Source organism: Bombus affinis, chromosome 4 (genome assembly GCF_024516045.1).
Source record: "Bombus affinis isolate iyBomAffi1 chromosome 4, iyBomAffi1.2, whole genome shotgun sequence".
Lineage (NCBI taxonomy): Eukaryota > Metazoa > Arthropoda > Insecta > Hymenoptera > Apidae > Bombus > Bombus affinis.
The window spans coordinates 15,229,962-15,246,691 of NC_066347.1; the positions used below are offsets into that span (position 1 = coordinate 15,229,962).

General features: G+C 38.0%; 1 protein-coding gene across 6 annotated transcripts in view; it reads left to right on the forward strand.

Moving 5' to 3' along the window:
- The window catches only part of LOC126915400 (protein unc-13 homolog B-like), a 376,274-nt gene that overhangs the window by 25,788 nt on the left and 333,756 nt on the right, over nt 1-16,730 (forward strand). For 5 of the 6 annotated variants that reach the window (XM_050720032.1, XM_050720033.1, XM_050720036.1 and 2 more), the window contains exons 2-4: nt 519-548; nt 6,503-6,605; nt 11,002-11,119. In XM_050720032.1, the coding sequence (XP_050575989.1) occupies nt 519-548; nt 6,503-6,605; nt 11,002-11,119 (251 nt within the window). Of the gene's footprint in view, nt 1-518; nt 549-6,502; nt 6,606-11,001; nt 11,255-16,730 lie in introns of all 6 variants that reach the window. The other variant, XM_050720031.1, reaches the window with a different exon arrangement.

Here is a 16,730-nt window from a genome sequence, read left to right on the forward strand (position 1 = left end):
TAGAGATGTCCTTTTGTAAGCTAACTTATGAAAGCTGTTATATAATGTATCACAAAGATTTTCGTGCTTTGAGAGACAATAAAAAGTGAAACTAATTGATAGGCAATGAATTCGAAATGATCATAAAATGACACAGAAGTCCTCGTAGAAACGTATATGTACTCTTTTCAAGGAGTGTCGTTTCCTATCTTCGTCGAATGATCTTGGCCTTAGGGTAGAATGAAATTAACCGTTGACTCGCTTACGTTAAGACAAATAAGTGGAATAACCTACTTTCGTTTTAATTATTTCGAACGTCCAGCTGCGTGCATATTTACGTATGCTTTTAATCGAACCAGCGTGCTTTAATTCCATTTATGCACATGCTCGCACGCTCACACAGTTGATACGTTGATTTAGCGAAATTAAGCGACCCACGAGAACTGTTAATATTATCTTTTACCGGTATCGTGTAAACAATCATTCGGAATCAATCGGTACCTTTGATTTATGACCTATTTTCTCCTTTTCTGTTGCAGTGAAGAAGGCGCGGTTCGTCTGCGAGGAAGGTTTGTATCCTATGAAAACGGGAAGAAGAGTCTAATTGGGATCCAAACTTGAAGTTGTTCTAAAATGAGCCTTAAAGACTTGCACGAGCGTGGCGCAAATAGGTACCTACACATGCAAATTACAAACGATCAACGTTCACCGTGGGACGATTGTTTCGAAAATTGAGATAGAAGCGATACTATTCGCGAAATGAAGTCTTTACTCACGCTCCAGTTTTAAGGTTCGAGCAAAATTTGTTGCACTCCGATTGGAACGGTTCCAAGCTAAAGGTTATGCGATTCCTCAACCGGAATATCGCGATGTTCTGTTCATGCCGAAATAATTTTTCCGCGGTACCGACGTGCAGATCCTTCGCGACAACGCGACGTTACGCGACTGCCAATTTCTCGAAATCTTCCCTTTTTTTTCTTTTACCGATGTTTGCCTCAGTTTGTTTTCGAACATGCAAATAAGCTATGCTCCGATCCTCGCGAAGACTTCAGTTACATTAAACGATCAAATGCCTCGTAACTACCGACCGACTTAGTTCTACTTTGATCGAGAACTTAAATCGCTCTCTACGTGCTTCGTGAAGGAACGTGTCCTTGATTTTTCTCCGATAGCTGCATTCGCTCATTAGTATCGTTTGTTCGCAAAAACGACTCGGTTCGCGACAAACCTAATGTTGCAGGGAAACGTTTCGAACGAATTATTAGAATCGTTAACGACGGAGATGTGTATCATAAAGGATTTCTTGGTGTTACGCGATTCGCTGAAAATACTCGTGAACGACATTGGAAATATGCAAAAATTTGTTATTCATTGCCCTAAATCGTTCCATTTTCTGTTTGAGAATGTCACGAATTCGCGATATCACAGTGAAGCGGTTTATACCGGGCGTAGAATTTATTCTTTATTTTAAAGCAACGATCTTACTGCTAGTCATGAATAATCGTGATTTTTGTCGTGTCACGGCGTTATTTAAAGCGAGACAATTTCCAGGAACAACAGCGATCTTTGCACATATATGATGTTAACGCGTTTAAACTTTTCAGATCGTAGTAATTTCCTGTTACGTCTAGCCAGTTTACCGACTCTCGTGTTTCATAGCATTCTCTCGTTAGTTATAGGCAAAAGCCTCGAGACTTTGAGTAACTTTGCATTCATATCGCGCGTCTTTTTACGTTCGGTTACGTGTGTTACCACATATAGCCTGAGACTAGTAGAATCATTGTTTTTCATGTAGATAATGTTGTGTATGGAAACACAACGTTTATAGATAATTTTAATTGTGGAGTTCTCTTGCAAAATTGGATTATTACTATTAGAAAAATTGTACAGCTCACGATGAATTGCACAACAATAACAAGGCTGATAATAAAACGTATAATATCCTAAAAGTAAATTTTACAGCTAAGTTGCAAATGGCTTAAAGTTATAAAATTATCAAAGTGTCAACTTACTAATTTTCTAATATTACTAGTTGGTAAATTACCGTGCAAGAGAGGCTTGCACGGAGTGTTATCAAAGTTAACGTTTCAGTGTGAAAAGCTCTTGATTTGTTGTCCGTAAAATCATACGAAAAATATTGTTCGTATCAGTATTTTGTGACCAATTCCTATCGTTGGACAGGTATTGCGTCGATTGTTAGTTTATTTTGTTTCACGCAATTCTGACGAGACATAACAACGATTTTGCTGCACAAACTCATTTATATTTTCATGATATATTGTTTGCTGAGGCTGTAGCATAATTTAGCTTAAACAGTATGGCAATAACAAAGTTACCAATATTTCAGAACCACAGATGTACATATCTAAACCTTTACTATCAGAATTCACTTGACATTCCACGAGTAACTTGGAGCCAAGGTTTCTCTATCCCAAGGGATCACCTGATTCCGCAATCCTATTGCCGCAAGAGTTCTCTTAATCCGAAGAACCACTTAATTCCAGGGTTCAGTCACACGAAAGGTCCATTTTTAGCCATAGAGTTCGTTTAACCAAGATTTTTATACTCTTTGGAACTATGTAGCTTTTTGAGGCTGCTGGTTTTTGCCACTTATTTGAAGATTCTTGCAAGTTCTTGGTAGAATTAGTTTGGTTATACAACTCACTTGACCTGAGAGTTCACCTAGCGCAAAAATTTCGATTCCATAAATAACTTTGTCGCACAATTTGCTTGTGCCAGCTCCGAGGATCTTTAAAGCGATGATAATTCTGAATTCGACTAGTTATATACCTAAGTAAGGCTCTGGGTCTAAATTGATCCTAAGACTCGTGGTCGCTGCCATAGACGATAAGTACGGAAGTTACCTGTGAAACCAAGACGTTTTGATAATCTCCCTGTATAAGTAAATGCTGGCACTATGAGGTTCCTGGTGTTAGGTGGACATTTTTGAGTCAAGCGGTACGCGATGCTATGTGGTTTCCTGGAGTAAGTGGATTCCAGCTTCGTGTGGCAAGTAGGGCCAACAGATTGAACTTTGAACGACTTTAAACGATAGACGCTCTGTAGTCTATGGTGTCGTATAATCACTAATACCAAAGAATCAGGCGATAAGTAGCGAAAACATGTTTTCAGGCGTAGCGTATATGGTTTGCAGCGTTAGATTCTCCAGCTAAGTGAATCTTGGTACTTCGTGAGCTGTAGATCCTTAGAATTTCTATAATTCATTTATTACACACTGTAATTGCTTATTGTATATCTTGTGAATTTACAATTATCTATATAGCACATCTTATATCTCAACGGAGAAGTTATCCGTGTTCCGTTTCGTAGATTCTTGTCTTTATCCAATATCTTTGAACACATTTGCACGAATCTACAGCCATTCGAATCTTGTTTCTCTTATCTGAATGGTTTGACATCAAACTTCGAGATTCCAAGAAAATCTTTTTTTGTTCATCTTGCTATTGACTAAACTCGCTAAATTTACTTATCAGCTCTTACAAGCTCATTGCTCCGAGTTCTCCTTCAGGTCGGCTATTTTGTACATTTCCAATATTAATTTCGCCAAATAGTTAATGTCGATTCGTATATATATAACTTTAGTTAATTATAGTTAGTTCGAAGGTTTGATTCTAGTTATTGAATATTAAAGTCGTCGATTGAATTTTTAAATAGTCCTGCAAATCCGGCTAGCGCTGGTTATTCGCTGCAGCGATGAGAACGACCTGAAGCTATGCTAATATCGCTAATGTATGCACCTACTTAAATAAACGAATGCAAGAGCTTTTTGTATCGAAGTAACCTCGCGTTTACTTCGATGTACGAATACGCGAACGAGGAATTGTTTAGAAGGTTCTGATAACAGGCAATATATCATGCAAATCAGAGTGAAACGTTCTTCCTGGTGTATCGCTGGAAATACGATCATTTCAGATGAAATAAGACACCAACAAGAATTTCAATTATGCAAAACGGTTCAGGCTTGCGCTCGTGTGTCCCACTTAAACGACAGCCTCCGTTGTTGTTATTAATAACTCGTTTTACGGCAATTACATTAACCGTAATTAAATATTCATCGATAATGGAAATTGTCTCGCTTTATGAATCAATAAAAATATATTGCTATACAAGCAGTATCGTAAGCAAGGGAATTGCAGATCGACATTGAAATTCCCTTTATTTCTCTGTACCTCTATACGTAATCTCTCCATTCGAAGAAATTTTTCATTCTACCAAGAAATTAATAGAATGCTTCAATTATTTTGATAATTATTTCAACTTTCTATCTAGACGATCCATATACTACCTCGTTTATCACATTGTCTTTCAGTTCGTTCATTTTTCTTTTTCTACACGGTCGTATAATTTTTAATTCTCGATAATAATAATTAAATCTCGAGCGTTTTTGGACCAATTAATTCGTCAATCCTGAGTATCGATCCATGCGAGGCTTCGTTGATTCGATCGCTGCGATACAAACTTCAATCGGCAGGAACAATTTCGTTGCACGTAGTAGCAAAATATCTAGTCGGTGTAGTTGAAACACGCATCGAATATCGTAAAACGGATTTTTTTTCACGAGTTATCGAGAGCTTGCAGCCGGAATGTATACTCGTGCACAGACGACGGAGTCGAAAGCTTATATGATAGAGTTTTACGGTTCGTCTGCGCCGTTTTCCAGGCACGCAGATGGGTCGAAAGACTATCCGTATCTTTGGTAAATTGAGAAACGATCGGGCTTCCTTCGAAAGAATGTTACGATTCTATGTATCTGCGTGTCTCTGATCTTTTGTTATCGATTCGTTTGACAACTTATTGAGAAAACGTCGTCACGAAGGATAATCGTTTGTCTTTAATTATATGTACAGTAATTAACGAAAGTATTAGATCGTTCGGAAAAATCGTAGCGGAAGTTGAAAAGAATTTAAGCGAAGTTAAACTTTTGCCCATCTATAACTTCGTGAATTTTTTCTTGAAAAATCGCGCGTCTTTTTCAATAATAAATTCCTTCGAGTAATTTTTTTAGGCTTTTAGAGTACTTAATTTCTTGTACATATTTTTTGGATAAAATGTAAAATAATCTGTCTTATGTTCTTCTTTAGCGATATTCATATTTTAAGATCGATATTCGTGTCGTATACTGATCTTCTAGTAAACGTATGTTCGTAATAGATGTCTTGTAACTTCCATACATATACATTTTCCAATTTCTTTTCAATTTTATCGATATAATATAATTACCATAGTCGATCTCGTTACGGTGCTAATGAATTTTAGAAACTTTCATATGACGCACACGATACGTGCGTAAAAATTGTTTGTGTTGAGTGTCTGTTGAACATTTTCACAGATCTTGAAACGAAACACTTGAAAGTGTTTCGGTAATTTCCATAAATGACGCTTTAATTGTCCCATGACGAGAAGGTACGCGACAGAAATATAACGATGTTTCGGATATTCGTTACGAAGCTAACTGCGATTTTTCGTTTCCCGGCCGGATAAAAGTCCTCGCTGGCGTGGAAATATTTTATTATTTTTCCAGTCGCGCGCTCGTGTTTGAAATACAAACGCGCGACGTCCAGTTGCGGTAATTAAAAGATTTTTTTTAATTAAAGCACTCGCGAATCCGTTCTCTATCTGGCATGATCAGAGGATGCGAAAAGAATGTAATTTCGTGACCGTTCCTCTAATCAAGCGTCGGATCTTCTGATATTAATGAACAAGAATGGACACAAGGGAATGAACGGACGATTAGCGAACAACTCGGCTAATTTCGTTCCTTCCTTTCGATGAAAGTGTCTCGAACTGCGTCCACGACCTTTTACAATTAGATTAATACAAAATTAAGCTTCCGAAACAACAACATTATTCCTTGTCAGAAAGCAAACTTTCATACGCGCTTAATCAAATATTGGGTTGACAACTAAGCGATTGCGGATTTTGTCATTAGATGGTATTGACAAAATCTGCAATCACTTAGTTGCCAACCCAATACAAATGCACAAACGCCATTAAACAATTTAGACGAGATTCTCTAGAAACAATCAATCCTAAACGTTTATACACGCGTCGTGTACATCCCGTTCGTATCAAGATCCCCGTTGGAGAATTTCAATAATTAATTTTTTATCTCGACGTACTGCTTCGGCCTACGCGAGTCGACGTTTCAGGACGCGACGGTAAAGCGTAACGTAGCTTTTTCGAGCGAGATTTAATTTATTGGGTGGACGGAATAAATCCCAATTTATCCGATGGTAAATAATTTTTGGTCGGCGCGACGCGATACCTTGATGCCGGCCGTTCCTCTCTACGGCTGGCCCTTGTCTATTTATCAACGTCGACATTTCCATTTCCACGAGACAGATTTCTTTTACGAGCTGCGTTCTGTGTCCTTCTTTGCACGATCAATCGAAATCGCATAACCCCGGCCTGGCCGTGATCGTTGCGCTCCGCTCGTTCAAGGGAAAACAGACCGCTTGAATTTTCTCGGACCCGATTCAGATTCGATCAACCACGATTTCAGCGGAACAATTCAACTCCTACGTAACACTGAAGCTGCAGAATGTGAAGTCGACGACAGTGACGGTGAAAGGGGCCAATCCATGCTGGGAGCAAGATTTTCTTTTGTAAGTACATGTCTGCGAACGTATTTATTAACAAGAAAGGTCGGTAGGTCTGCCGAATTTACGATAGAGCCCCGAATATCGTCCCTCGGTATCCAATGTTCTCCACGATTTCCCCCTTCGAATAGATAAAAGCATAGGGATAAAACAAACGAAAGGGACGGACCGTTTCAATTTCGAATTTGCAGTTCACCGATGTTCCAAGTTCGCCATCTGTTGTAGTCTATCGCTCGTAAATGTCTGGATATTATTTCGATTTGTGCGTATAACAGCACGTGAATTTTTTTAAAGCGTATAAATCAACGGTAGATCGATAGAAGCAGTCTTTGATACTTCTTTATGTAATTATTACAATGTACATATTGAGATATGAATAATTTTATGTACCAGACTAGATTGGCCGCGTAGTAGTGACACACGTATCTGAATATGAGTGTGTGGAAGTAGGTGGGTGCGCGGCGTCTCGAAAAACAGACGAATGTAACTGTTCCGTTGGCAGTTTGGTATGGAAGATGGTGAGACAAAGAGAATGCTGAAACGCGTGCAAATGTATATCGACGAAGATCCTAGAAATCGTTTATTAAATAAATCTAAAACTATTTTAATATGAATTCTAAGTGTAAGCTTAGTGTTCCTTTACTTTTATTTCGTCAATTAAGATCCACAATTCTCAACGGTACATTTGAATAATTTGTTAAAAACCTTAGCAATGGTATATCTTTTTTTCTACAATAAAATATAAAATTCATCTATGTCATCATTGACTTTGAATATCAATATTTGTAACGATGTCGGTTTAGAAAGAATCTATTAGCTGTGTCCAACTTCTTTTGCCTCCGATAACCATATTTAGTGGGTCGGTGTTGAATGAAAATGATAAAAGTCGAAAGAAATTGACGAGATCGTAAGTGTGCGCGTTATCATTGCTCGTTCATTACTGAGTTTGTGTCCGAGCTCGATAACGTAGAGGTTTTGCGATCGACTATCGAATCCCTTTAAGAGCTAAAATCCTCGCTCACCTTAACGTCCATAATTGATATAATAAATATACGCTTAGTTAGTACAACAAAATAATCTATTTGTTGTTGAAGATAATACGATTAGCTGATCGGTAGTTGTATTTCGCGGCTCGATCCATTTACATTCGGACTAGCATCATCATTTGCTTTCTTTTCGCTCTTTTCTCAGTCCTGATGATATTTTCCGTTCGAGTATCGATTTCTCACGTCGACAAAAGCGAATTCGTTCCTTTGCGGCACGGTATGGTATAATTACGCTTTAGAATAATTCTGTCGACGTCGTTTCCCGGTATGCTTTATCATTGCGATATTATCAGTAGTACGTGGGTGTTGAGAAATATAACGTGGGATATGATTTGCTTATTTATAAAAAGAGAACGATAGTGATGGATGTAATATTCAAATATTTTCTGGTTGCTCTTTATTATTAGCCTAGTTTTCTTTTTCTCTCTCTCTCTCTCTTTCTGTCTCTCCCTAACTTTTTCTTTTTCTCATCCACTTTATTCGCGAGAAAGTTAGATTCTTCGATGAAAGTTCTCGCGATGTAATTTTATTTTCGATATTAAATAGAGCACGATATAAATTCATTGAAAAAGTTTATTTTGAAATTGCACTTTCATAAATGACAATGTAAAATTGGAAACAATCGGATATATTCGCCAATACGTTGTTAATATTAGAACAGAAAATTCGGATAGTTCAATTTTCAGAATGTATTACGAGAATGGGCCAGCTATTATTAACAACGGTTCACTTGATTTTCAATCGCACGAAATAGTACAGGCTACGCGAAAAATACGCGTACATTAAATTTCCTATTATTTCAACACAATTTAAAGGACCAGAAAATTCGCGATTTGTTAAGGGGGTGTCCTGAATTAGAATGTTCTAAAACAGCGTCTTTTTGTGATTCTTTTTAGAAGAGAAAGAAAGAAATGAAGTTATTGAATTTTGGGGTATGGCTTTATACATATTTAACGAATACAAAGCAATTTTTTTTAAAGTAAAAAAAAAATATTATAACAGATTTCTAAGCCTATTTCAGGGGCTGGAGTTTTCAATCGGTGGGAAAGATCCACCTCGTAATCCTTGACTGAAACAAAAAACCAAAAGAGGATTAAATTATTATATATTTTTCTTCTCGATGCAACTAAAAAAAAAGCAGAAAATAGTGTGAAATAAAAAATTTTGGCGGGTTTAAAGAAAAAATGTGTTTTATAAAAAGAAAAAATAAACTTTAAGGTGCTATAACAATTATTTAAATAAACCTTTTGACGAACTTTTCTAGTTCATCGAGAAGAAAAATCTATAATAATTTAATCCTTTTTTGGTGTTTTGTTTCAGTCAAGAATTACGAGGTGGATCTTTCCCACCAATTGAAAACTGCTGCCCATGAAATAGGCTTGGAAATCTGTTATAATTTTTTATTTACTTTAAACAAATTTTTTTTGTATTCGTTAAATGTATATAAAACCATACCTCAAAATTCAATAACTTCACTTCTTTCTTTCCCTTCTAAAAAAAAATCACAAAAAGACGCTGTTTTAGAACATTCTAATTCAGGACACCCCCTTAATACTCACTCAGAGAAGCAAATTAATCGACGCATCAGCACGTGTGTGTAATGTTAATACTCGATACGTAATATAAATATTCCTCCATAGCGTTGCTAACAAATCTCCGGGTTGATACGACATTAAATCAAAATCAAAAAAAAAAAAAAAAAAAAAGAAAAAGGAGGGAAAAATGACGGAGGTGAAGAAAATATCTGTCTATCTACGAGCAGCATTGTAGTTGACCGATGTTCGTTGCAAGAGTTATGGAAATTCCGAATGAAATTACGACGACGAGCAGCGTCTTTTCTAAGGAAGAACTTTCGACTTAAAATCCCTCGTTCGATTCGACATGGCTGGTGTTCGCGAAGAAAGCACGCAGCCGCGTCCGTTTTTCCGTTTATACGAGTCGTGAGATAGGTTTCTAAAGACGAATGAGGTCTATCAAGTTATGCCAAGTTATGCGACGTTATGAACGTGATTCGCATTTCTGTCCCGATATGCGTCCAAGCTACGCAGATCGAAATAAATGGAAACGAATAATTCTACAGCGATTCATCAATTTCTCTATTTCGTCAAAGCTCTCGTCTAAATTTTCGTTGAAATTTCGCAACGATGTCGAATTCTGATTTACGCTTTTAACGATTACTCTTGCCTAGTTTACGTTGTTAACGCGAAAATCAGATCGCGTGAAATGGTCGACACGGAGAACACGCTATTGATCGACCGTCTAAAATATATAAGGAGGACAATTGCGAATGGTGGAGGTGGAAAATAGGAGAATTTTGGATCTTAGCTTTCTGAAACATCCTTACTGGCGCCGTTAAATCCTCACTTGCCAAGTTGCGAACCTTTAACCTACTTTCTCTTTGACGCCCCCCTCTCTGTACGCGGCCGGGCTGCATTTAAATCGTATTTATTTAACCTGTGACGAAACAACCGAAAATAAGAATCTCGACGATGTTATCGATCAATTTCCCTCGATTTAGAGCATCCGTATCGATTACGCTAATAATGCTGTTACGAAACGTCTATTTATATTTCCTATCGATCCATAACGATGTAAGAGGCGAAAGGAATCAGCTGATTGGATTGCTGGTTTTCAATATAAAGGCACATTTATTCGTCGATTAGTCAACGTGCTTAAGCAAATGCAAATTATTCGATAGTCTTAGTCGTTGTTTAAGTTTACTGTTCGAGACAATTCCGCTATTAAGATGTGATAAATCGTGAATTTAACGTCAACGTGACAATATCTGAAGGGACGGTAATAAGAATCGTGGACGCGAAAGTCGTGAGTTTGAATGTTGCTTTTAACAGCTACAGGGAACGAGGGAAGGATCAGTCGATATCGAGTCATCGGATCGTGATTCGAATGCGAATCTTCTATTTGCCGTTCTAACTAATTAAGTTTTCCAATCAGTCGACGAATTGTTTCCCCTTAAGTCTAATGTTTAAACTAGAATAGTTAATCGGGTCGTTAACGGCGTAATCGTAAAATTCCTTTCAATTTCTGTCTTTATTCGTTGTATTTCTACTTTTTCTATACAGCGACGTACAAAAGTTTCAGATAGATTTTTCACTTTATATTCGAAAAGCGACGTCGAAAAGAATTTTGATCGATATCGAGTATGAAGAGTACGATGATACGGCAAGTAAACGTGATATTAGTTAAGATTCTTTAAAATATCGTTTTTGGGATATAAAGTGAAAAATCTGCGTGAAACTTTTACACATCGCCGTAAGCGGCAAAGATTCTTTGCCAATATAATAAAACGACAAAATAAGAAGCGAAAAGTGTAAAATAAACATTTGTTTGTTATCCAGCGAAACGAACGATATGAATACGGGCCTTCTGGTGGAAGTTTGGTGCAAGGGTTTCCTGTGGGATCGTTTCCTGGGCTACTACTACGTCCCATTATCAGAAGTGTCCTACATGAATGAGGTAACGTCTAAGCAGTCCTACAATACATCCACTGGCACGGTATCGACAGGGAAACAAGAACAACAACAACACATATCCTCTGACAGCATGCGAGACACGAACAGCAATACACAGCCACCAGACATCATCAGCACGGTACACTAATTGATACATGTAGCTAGCCAGATTTCTGTCTTACCAACACTGCAGATTAATTTCTAAACATGCATGCGACCCCGCTGTCATATTTCCGAGACGCGGTTACAGTAAAATCATGATTACACTCTCGACGTACACAGCCCCTAAACGGGAGTGGGTGTCCGTAATATTCGAGGATCGATTAGAAGCGGCGTGTCTCGATATTCCGTGCACGTGGCACTCTTATCACGATATGAACTCGATTTTCGCGTGTACGTCGACGTCGTGTATATTAAATGAACCTGTGCTCGTTCACGACGTATTTGACGTAAAGCCGGTATAAACGAAAAAAGAAAAAGTTTAGAAACTAGGAGAATAGGCAAGCAGAGGTTCTTCGGTAAAAATAGTACGTACTAGCTGCCACGAAGTAATTTGCAAAATCGTAATCGATGGTATTCGAGATTTACGATCTGAACGTGTTACCGATACTTAACCGTGTGCGGTGGTTGAACTGTTTCGCGAACCGGCGGTATCTTCCGATCGGTGTAGATACAACTAGGCGCGAAGAAACACGATTGCGAAGTAGCGAGACGTTTAAAAGCGTACGAGTTCCACTTTACGACTGATCGATGATACAACACGTCAGGCAGAAATCCCGCGACGCTTACGTGAAATAGCGGTCATTTTTTTCTGCTGACTAGTTTCCAAGTCAACGAAGTCAGCGTGTGTAATGTTGCATGGATTTGCTAAAAAGAATTAATCACCCCTTGGAGACCGATACCTCGAACCGTGCACTGTTTACCGTTTAACTTGGGGCACGAGGGAGTCATTTTTTCAAGGAACATTGACCAGACACGATCGACATGCAAGGTGTAATTAGTACATCGGGTGAGATCTTGGACCTCTTCTTGTTACAAAGGACCGGTAGGTGTGCGGCGAAACAGAGATTTGATTCGTTGTTTAGCACGAACCAAAGGCAGCTATTCGTCGAAGAACGACGTCAAAAGCATAGCGAATTCTTTATTCGTATCGCTCCCTTCCCCGTTCTGTTATTTTCCAAACGACTTTCCCGTAAACGCCACGGGATCGCGCTCCATCGAGCATAAACTTTGCACGATTTTGTAACAGAGGAAAGAAAAAAGGAAGCGTGGCAAAATAAGGGCATGGGATATAAGGCATGGTATACACCGGCATACGGCATGCTGACAGGTTTAAATGGCATCGCGTGAGTGTAACTGATCGAGAAGGCTGCTCATAAAAAAGAGAAGGAGCAATACGTGTGCAAACGACCGGTTTAAAAAATCCCGTGGATAGATCGGTGACACGATACATTGTCGTGGTAGGCTTCTGTAAGAGATTTTATGCCACCTCGTACCAGGTATCGCGATAGTAAACTCGTGTAGGACACAATGTATATTAATAAATAGGCCGCTGATGTTTATGCATTTACGAGAAATTTAAATGTGCAAAAATGTAAATACAGTATGCTTAGGCATACAAAATGTACTAACGTAAGTAAAGTGGTCGTGAAACGAATTTTTATTTAGACTCCGTCTCTTTAATCGTGTTCATAGAAACATGAATTTGCATGAGCATACGCAGTGTGCTAATGGATAACACGAATGAAAAATGAGATTTTTCTATTTATTTGCTGATTATTTTAATTCGAATTTAAATATCTTGTTCTCGGCGTTCGTAAGAATCATCTCTCGATACTGATTTTTCGTTAACAACGATTTCATCGAATTTATGGGAATTACTTCTCTACATCAGTTTTTCATTAAAAAGTATTTTTTTTTTTCATTCAGAAAGTTTCATCGAGTATTATCTCGAGTATCGATCTCTTTTTCTTCGTAGTAACACGATTGTGAGAAAGTGGTGAAATTTTTGTCGAACGAGTTAAGGGTGTTTGAAGCAGAGTAATGGACGTATGAGAAAAGAGTATTTGTTTAGTTCGAAGTGTGAGAGGTGCGAAAGTAGAGTGTTTGGACTAATTGTAAGTTCTTGAGTCATGACGCGAACAAACGTTCTACTATCACCTAAGGTTTTCAGCTGTTTTTCTTTCTCATTAGATATCCTTTCATATATATACCACAGTGGCTCAAGAAAATAGTCGAACGCACGTTATGAAAACAATGTTACAACTAATATAAGATATACGTATCAAAATTACATATCTAAAATTTGGGACGAATTCGATAACATTCGTCGGATGTTATGAAACATTTGCGGAATGTTATGAAACATTTGTTAGAATGACGTACAGAAACAAGGTCAGGAAAGTAATCGAACGTCTAGATATAAACCCCTTAACCTACGATTTACGTTCGAGAATTTTTGGCCGAAAACGTAAACAAGCTCGCGCAGCCTTCGAGCCATTCGCACGACTTGTGTAGTATGTACTACGGGCTATGCCCGTAGTTGTAGGTTAAGGGGTAAACAATGCTTTTGTATACAAAGTGGAATCATTCGTAGGCTCTGTTGATGTGGAAACATCGCGTAGTGAGTTTCTCGTTACGCTGTGAATAATATCAATTCGCGTACCGACCAGAAATTCGAAAGGGAATTGATATTAAAATTGTACAAAGATGGAAAATCATATAGGCAGATCGTCAAATTATTAAACGGAAGTGTGTCTACGATACGTTATATTATCAAAAAATGAAAAAGCGAAGTAATAGTGACAAGAAAGCACCGTACTGTCAGGTCAAAGACACTAACTAATAGAAAAGAAAAAGCTATTATACGCGAAATAAAGAAGGATCCAAATATCCTGGTTACGAAGCTTACTCAAATGGTTGCCAACTACTTCGGGAAGAATAATTACGAGGAAATTATGTCGCGGGATTTTGTGACGCAATGATTTCCATGGTGGGATTCCAAGAAACCATTCGTTAACAAGAATCAAGCCAGACGTTTAAACTCTACGTAGCAATTTATGAACGAAGATACTATTTTTTGGGATAAAATTATGTTCTCAGATGAAAGGAAATACAATGTATTTAGATCGAATGGACATCGCACGTCTGGAGCAAAGCCAATTCAGAAACGAATATTAAACATTTATGTCCTGCTATGAAGCATAACGATGATTCCGTGACGTTGCTTGTACGGCTACAAACGGCACTGAGAATCTCGTTTTCATAGGTCGTATTTGTAGAATATTATTCTAGACACGTATAAATCTTGAAATATTTAAAAAAAATAATTTAAAAGACAGCGCTACAAAATTGAGATTATTGAACAATTTTTCTTTTCAACACAACAATAACTTCCAGTCAAACACTGAGAATCTCGTTTTCATAGGTCGTATTTGTAGAATATTATTCTAGACACGTATAAATCTTGAAATATTTTTAAAAAATAATTTAAAAGACAGCGCTACAAAATCGAGATTATTGAACAATTTTTCTTTTCAACACAACAATAACTTCCAGTCAAACACGGTCGGAATCGCGAAAGAATTGTGAACGTGAAAGAATTATCGTATAGTATGTATAACATACGCCCCCACAAAGTCTCCGGATTTTAACTACATCGAACATTCTTGTGGGCGGAAATCAGTAAAAGATAAAAAAATTACGACATAACTTGCAAAGACATATTAGTAAAAGAGACAAAAATTTATTAAAGTATGGAACTATGTATCTGTTCGTTATAAACAAACCTTCTGTGTGTTTTACATTACATTGAAAACCTTATACCAGACTTCTTGCTGTTTTCTACGCCAATTGTCTGAGCGCAGACCGAAATTCGTAAATTCCGCACAAACGTAATTTGCAAATTCGCTCGGGTAATATGCGACGATGTTCTCATTAAAATTTTATGGCCAAAGAGTTCTGTTTTCCTTTAAATTTCGTTTATATAACCCACAAAAGTAGTGCGCGGTCTACATAAGCAAGCAAAGAAAACTAGTCTCGTTTCCACCGTCAATTCCCTACTTTTGATTTATGAATCTTAAAATTAAGAACGATAGCGAACTACATATCCCTATCGATGTTTCAACTTATTATCGATATTCAAAATATTATCTTGCATTTGAAAATCCATCGCAGAAATTCCACAGCTTTACACTTTCCCTGTCAAACGCTGTTTCCTTTCACAATTAGCAAAACGCCAGGTATCGACATAATAATTACTTCAAATCAACGTGCCACTCGTGTTTCATCATTACACGTCGGATACCGCGAATTATTTCCAAATAATCTTGGAGATCGATAAGTGAACAATCGGCAAACACAGAGTAACGAAGGGTACGCGCACGAAGAAACGTAACGATATCGAGCGTTGCACGAACGGTTTGATTCGACTACGGCTGTTTGTTTCGTAGAAGCGTTGGTCCATTCCCGATCGACCAAATATCGCGCGTGCATCGAGTGGATCATCGAAATGACTGGATATTCTCGCAGAGCTCGCCGTACATGTCCGGTGGTGCACGTGAAATGAAACTGAAACGAGCGTTTAGTGTTTACACATGGAACGAATCTCGGATCAATTGACGCCGGTTATACGTTCGGATGGAAGTGTGTAACGAGTTTCAGGTTAGCCTTCATGATGTCGCCGTTGCGCCGGTTTGGTCTGTGCATCGGTCCAAACCTGGTCGATAATGCGATTACCGGTGGACGCCAGTGTTTGCCTCCGTGACTGTCGCGAATCGGGGAAATAAAATGTGATATCTTGAAAGTTCCGCTCGAGGAAATCGCCAGTTTCTGCTCGCTCGAGAATTAATTCGATCGCCGCCGACAAAAGCTTCTTCATCTCGATCGAGTTCGATGTTTGATCGTCCTGAAAATCGTGAGAACCTCGAAGCCCGAGACACGTGTGTACGCCCGAGTGTACATCTTCGAAAGGATATATGGGATACAATTTTGAAATTACTGTTCAGGTTATTTCATCTTCCTAAAATATTTGTGCTATGACGAAGATGGTTGTCCAAAAATGATAAAAACCTTGCCACGATTAATTCGTACAGCGATGTAGGTACTTTCAATGAATATATTATGTACGTTACTGGTTTACGCGAAACTGCTTAATAAATGATTTAAATTCATAACCAGTTAGTATAGTATAACTCGTATAGTATAACAAATATTGCTTTTAGTTATTAATTTACTGATTTTCATATTTCCGTAGCACTCGAGTACGGTTAACGCGAACTGATTATAAAATGATACTTATCAATGATGGTATACACGTATTAACCTTTCGATTAGCGAGATCGAGAATTTTCCCGATTCAGTTTTACCCTGAGCACGATTCGTCGATAATTGGAGAGTGTAGGTAGCATCTGATCCGATCTATCTCGTTCCGATTCCCTTATCTCTCATCTTCTCCATATCGATGGTTTCTTGTTAATTTAGAAGAGTAACGATACGATCGCGGGTGTAATTACGCGATGCCAGCGTTACCGTTAGCTTTGCTCGTATAACACGATTTCATACTCCGTGTTTCTTCTATCATACTTTTGTAATGAAACATTTCTTTGCCACTTTGC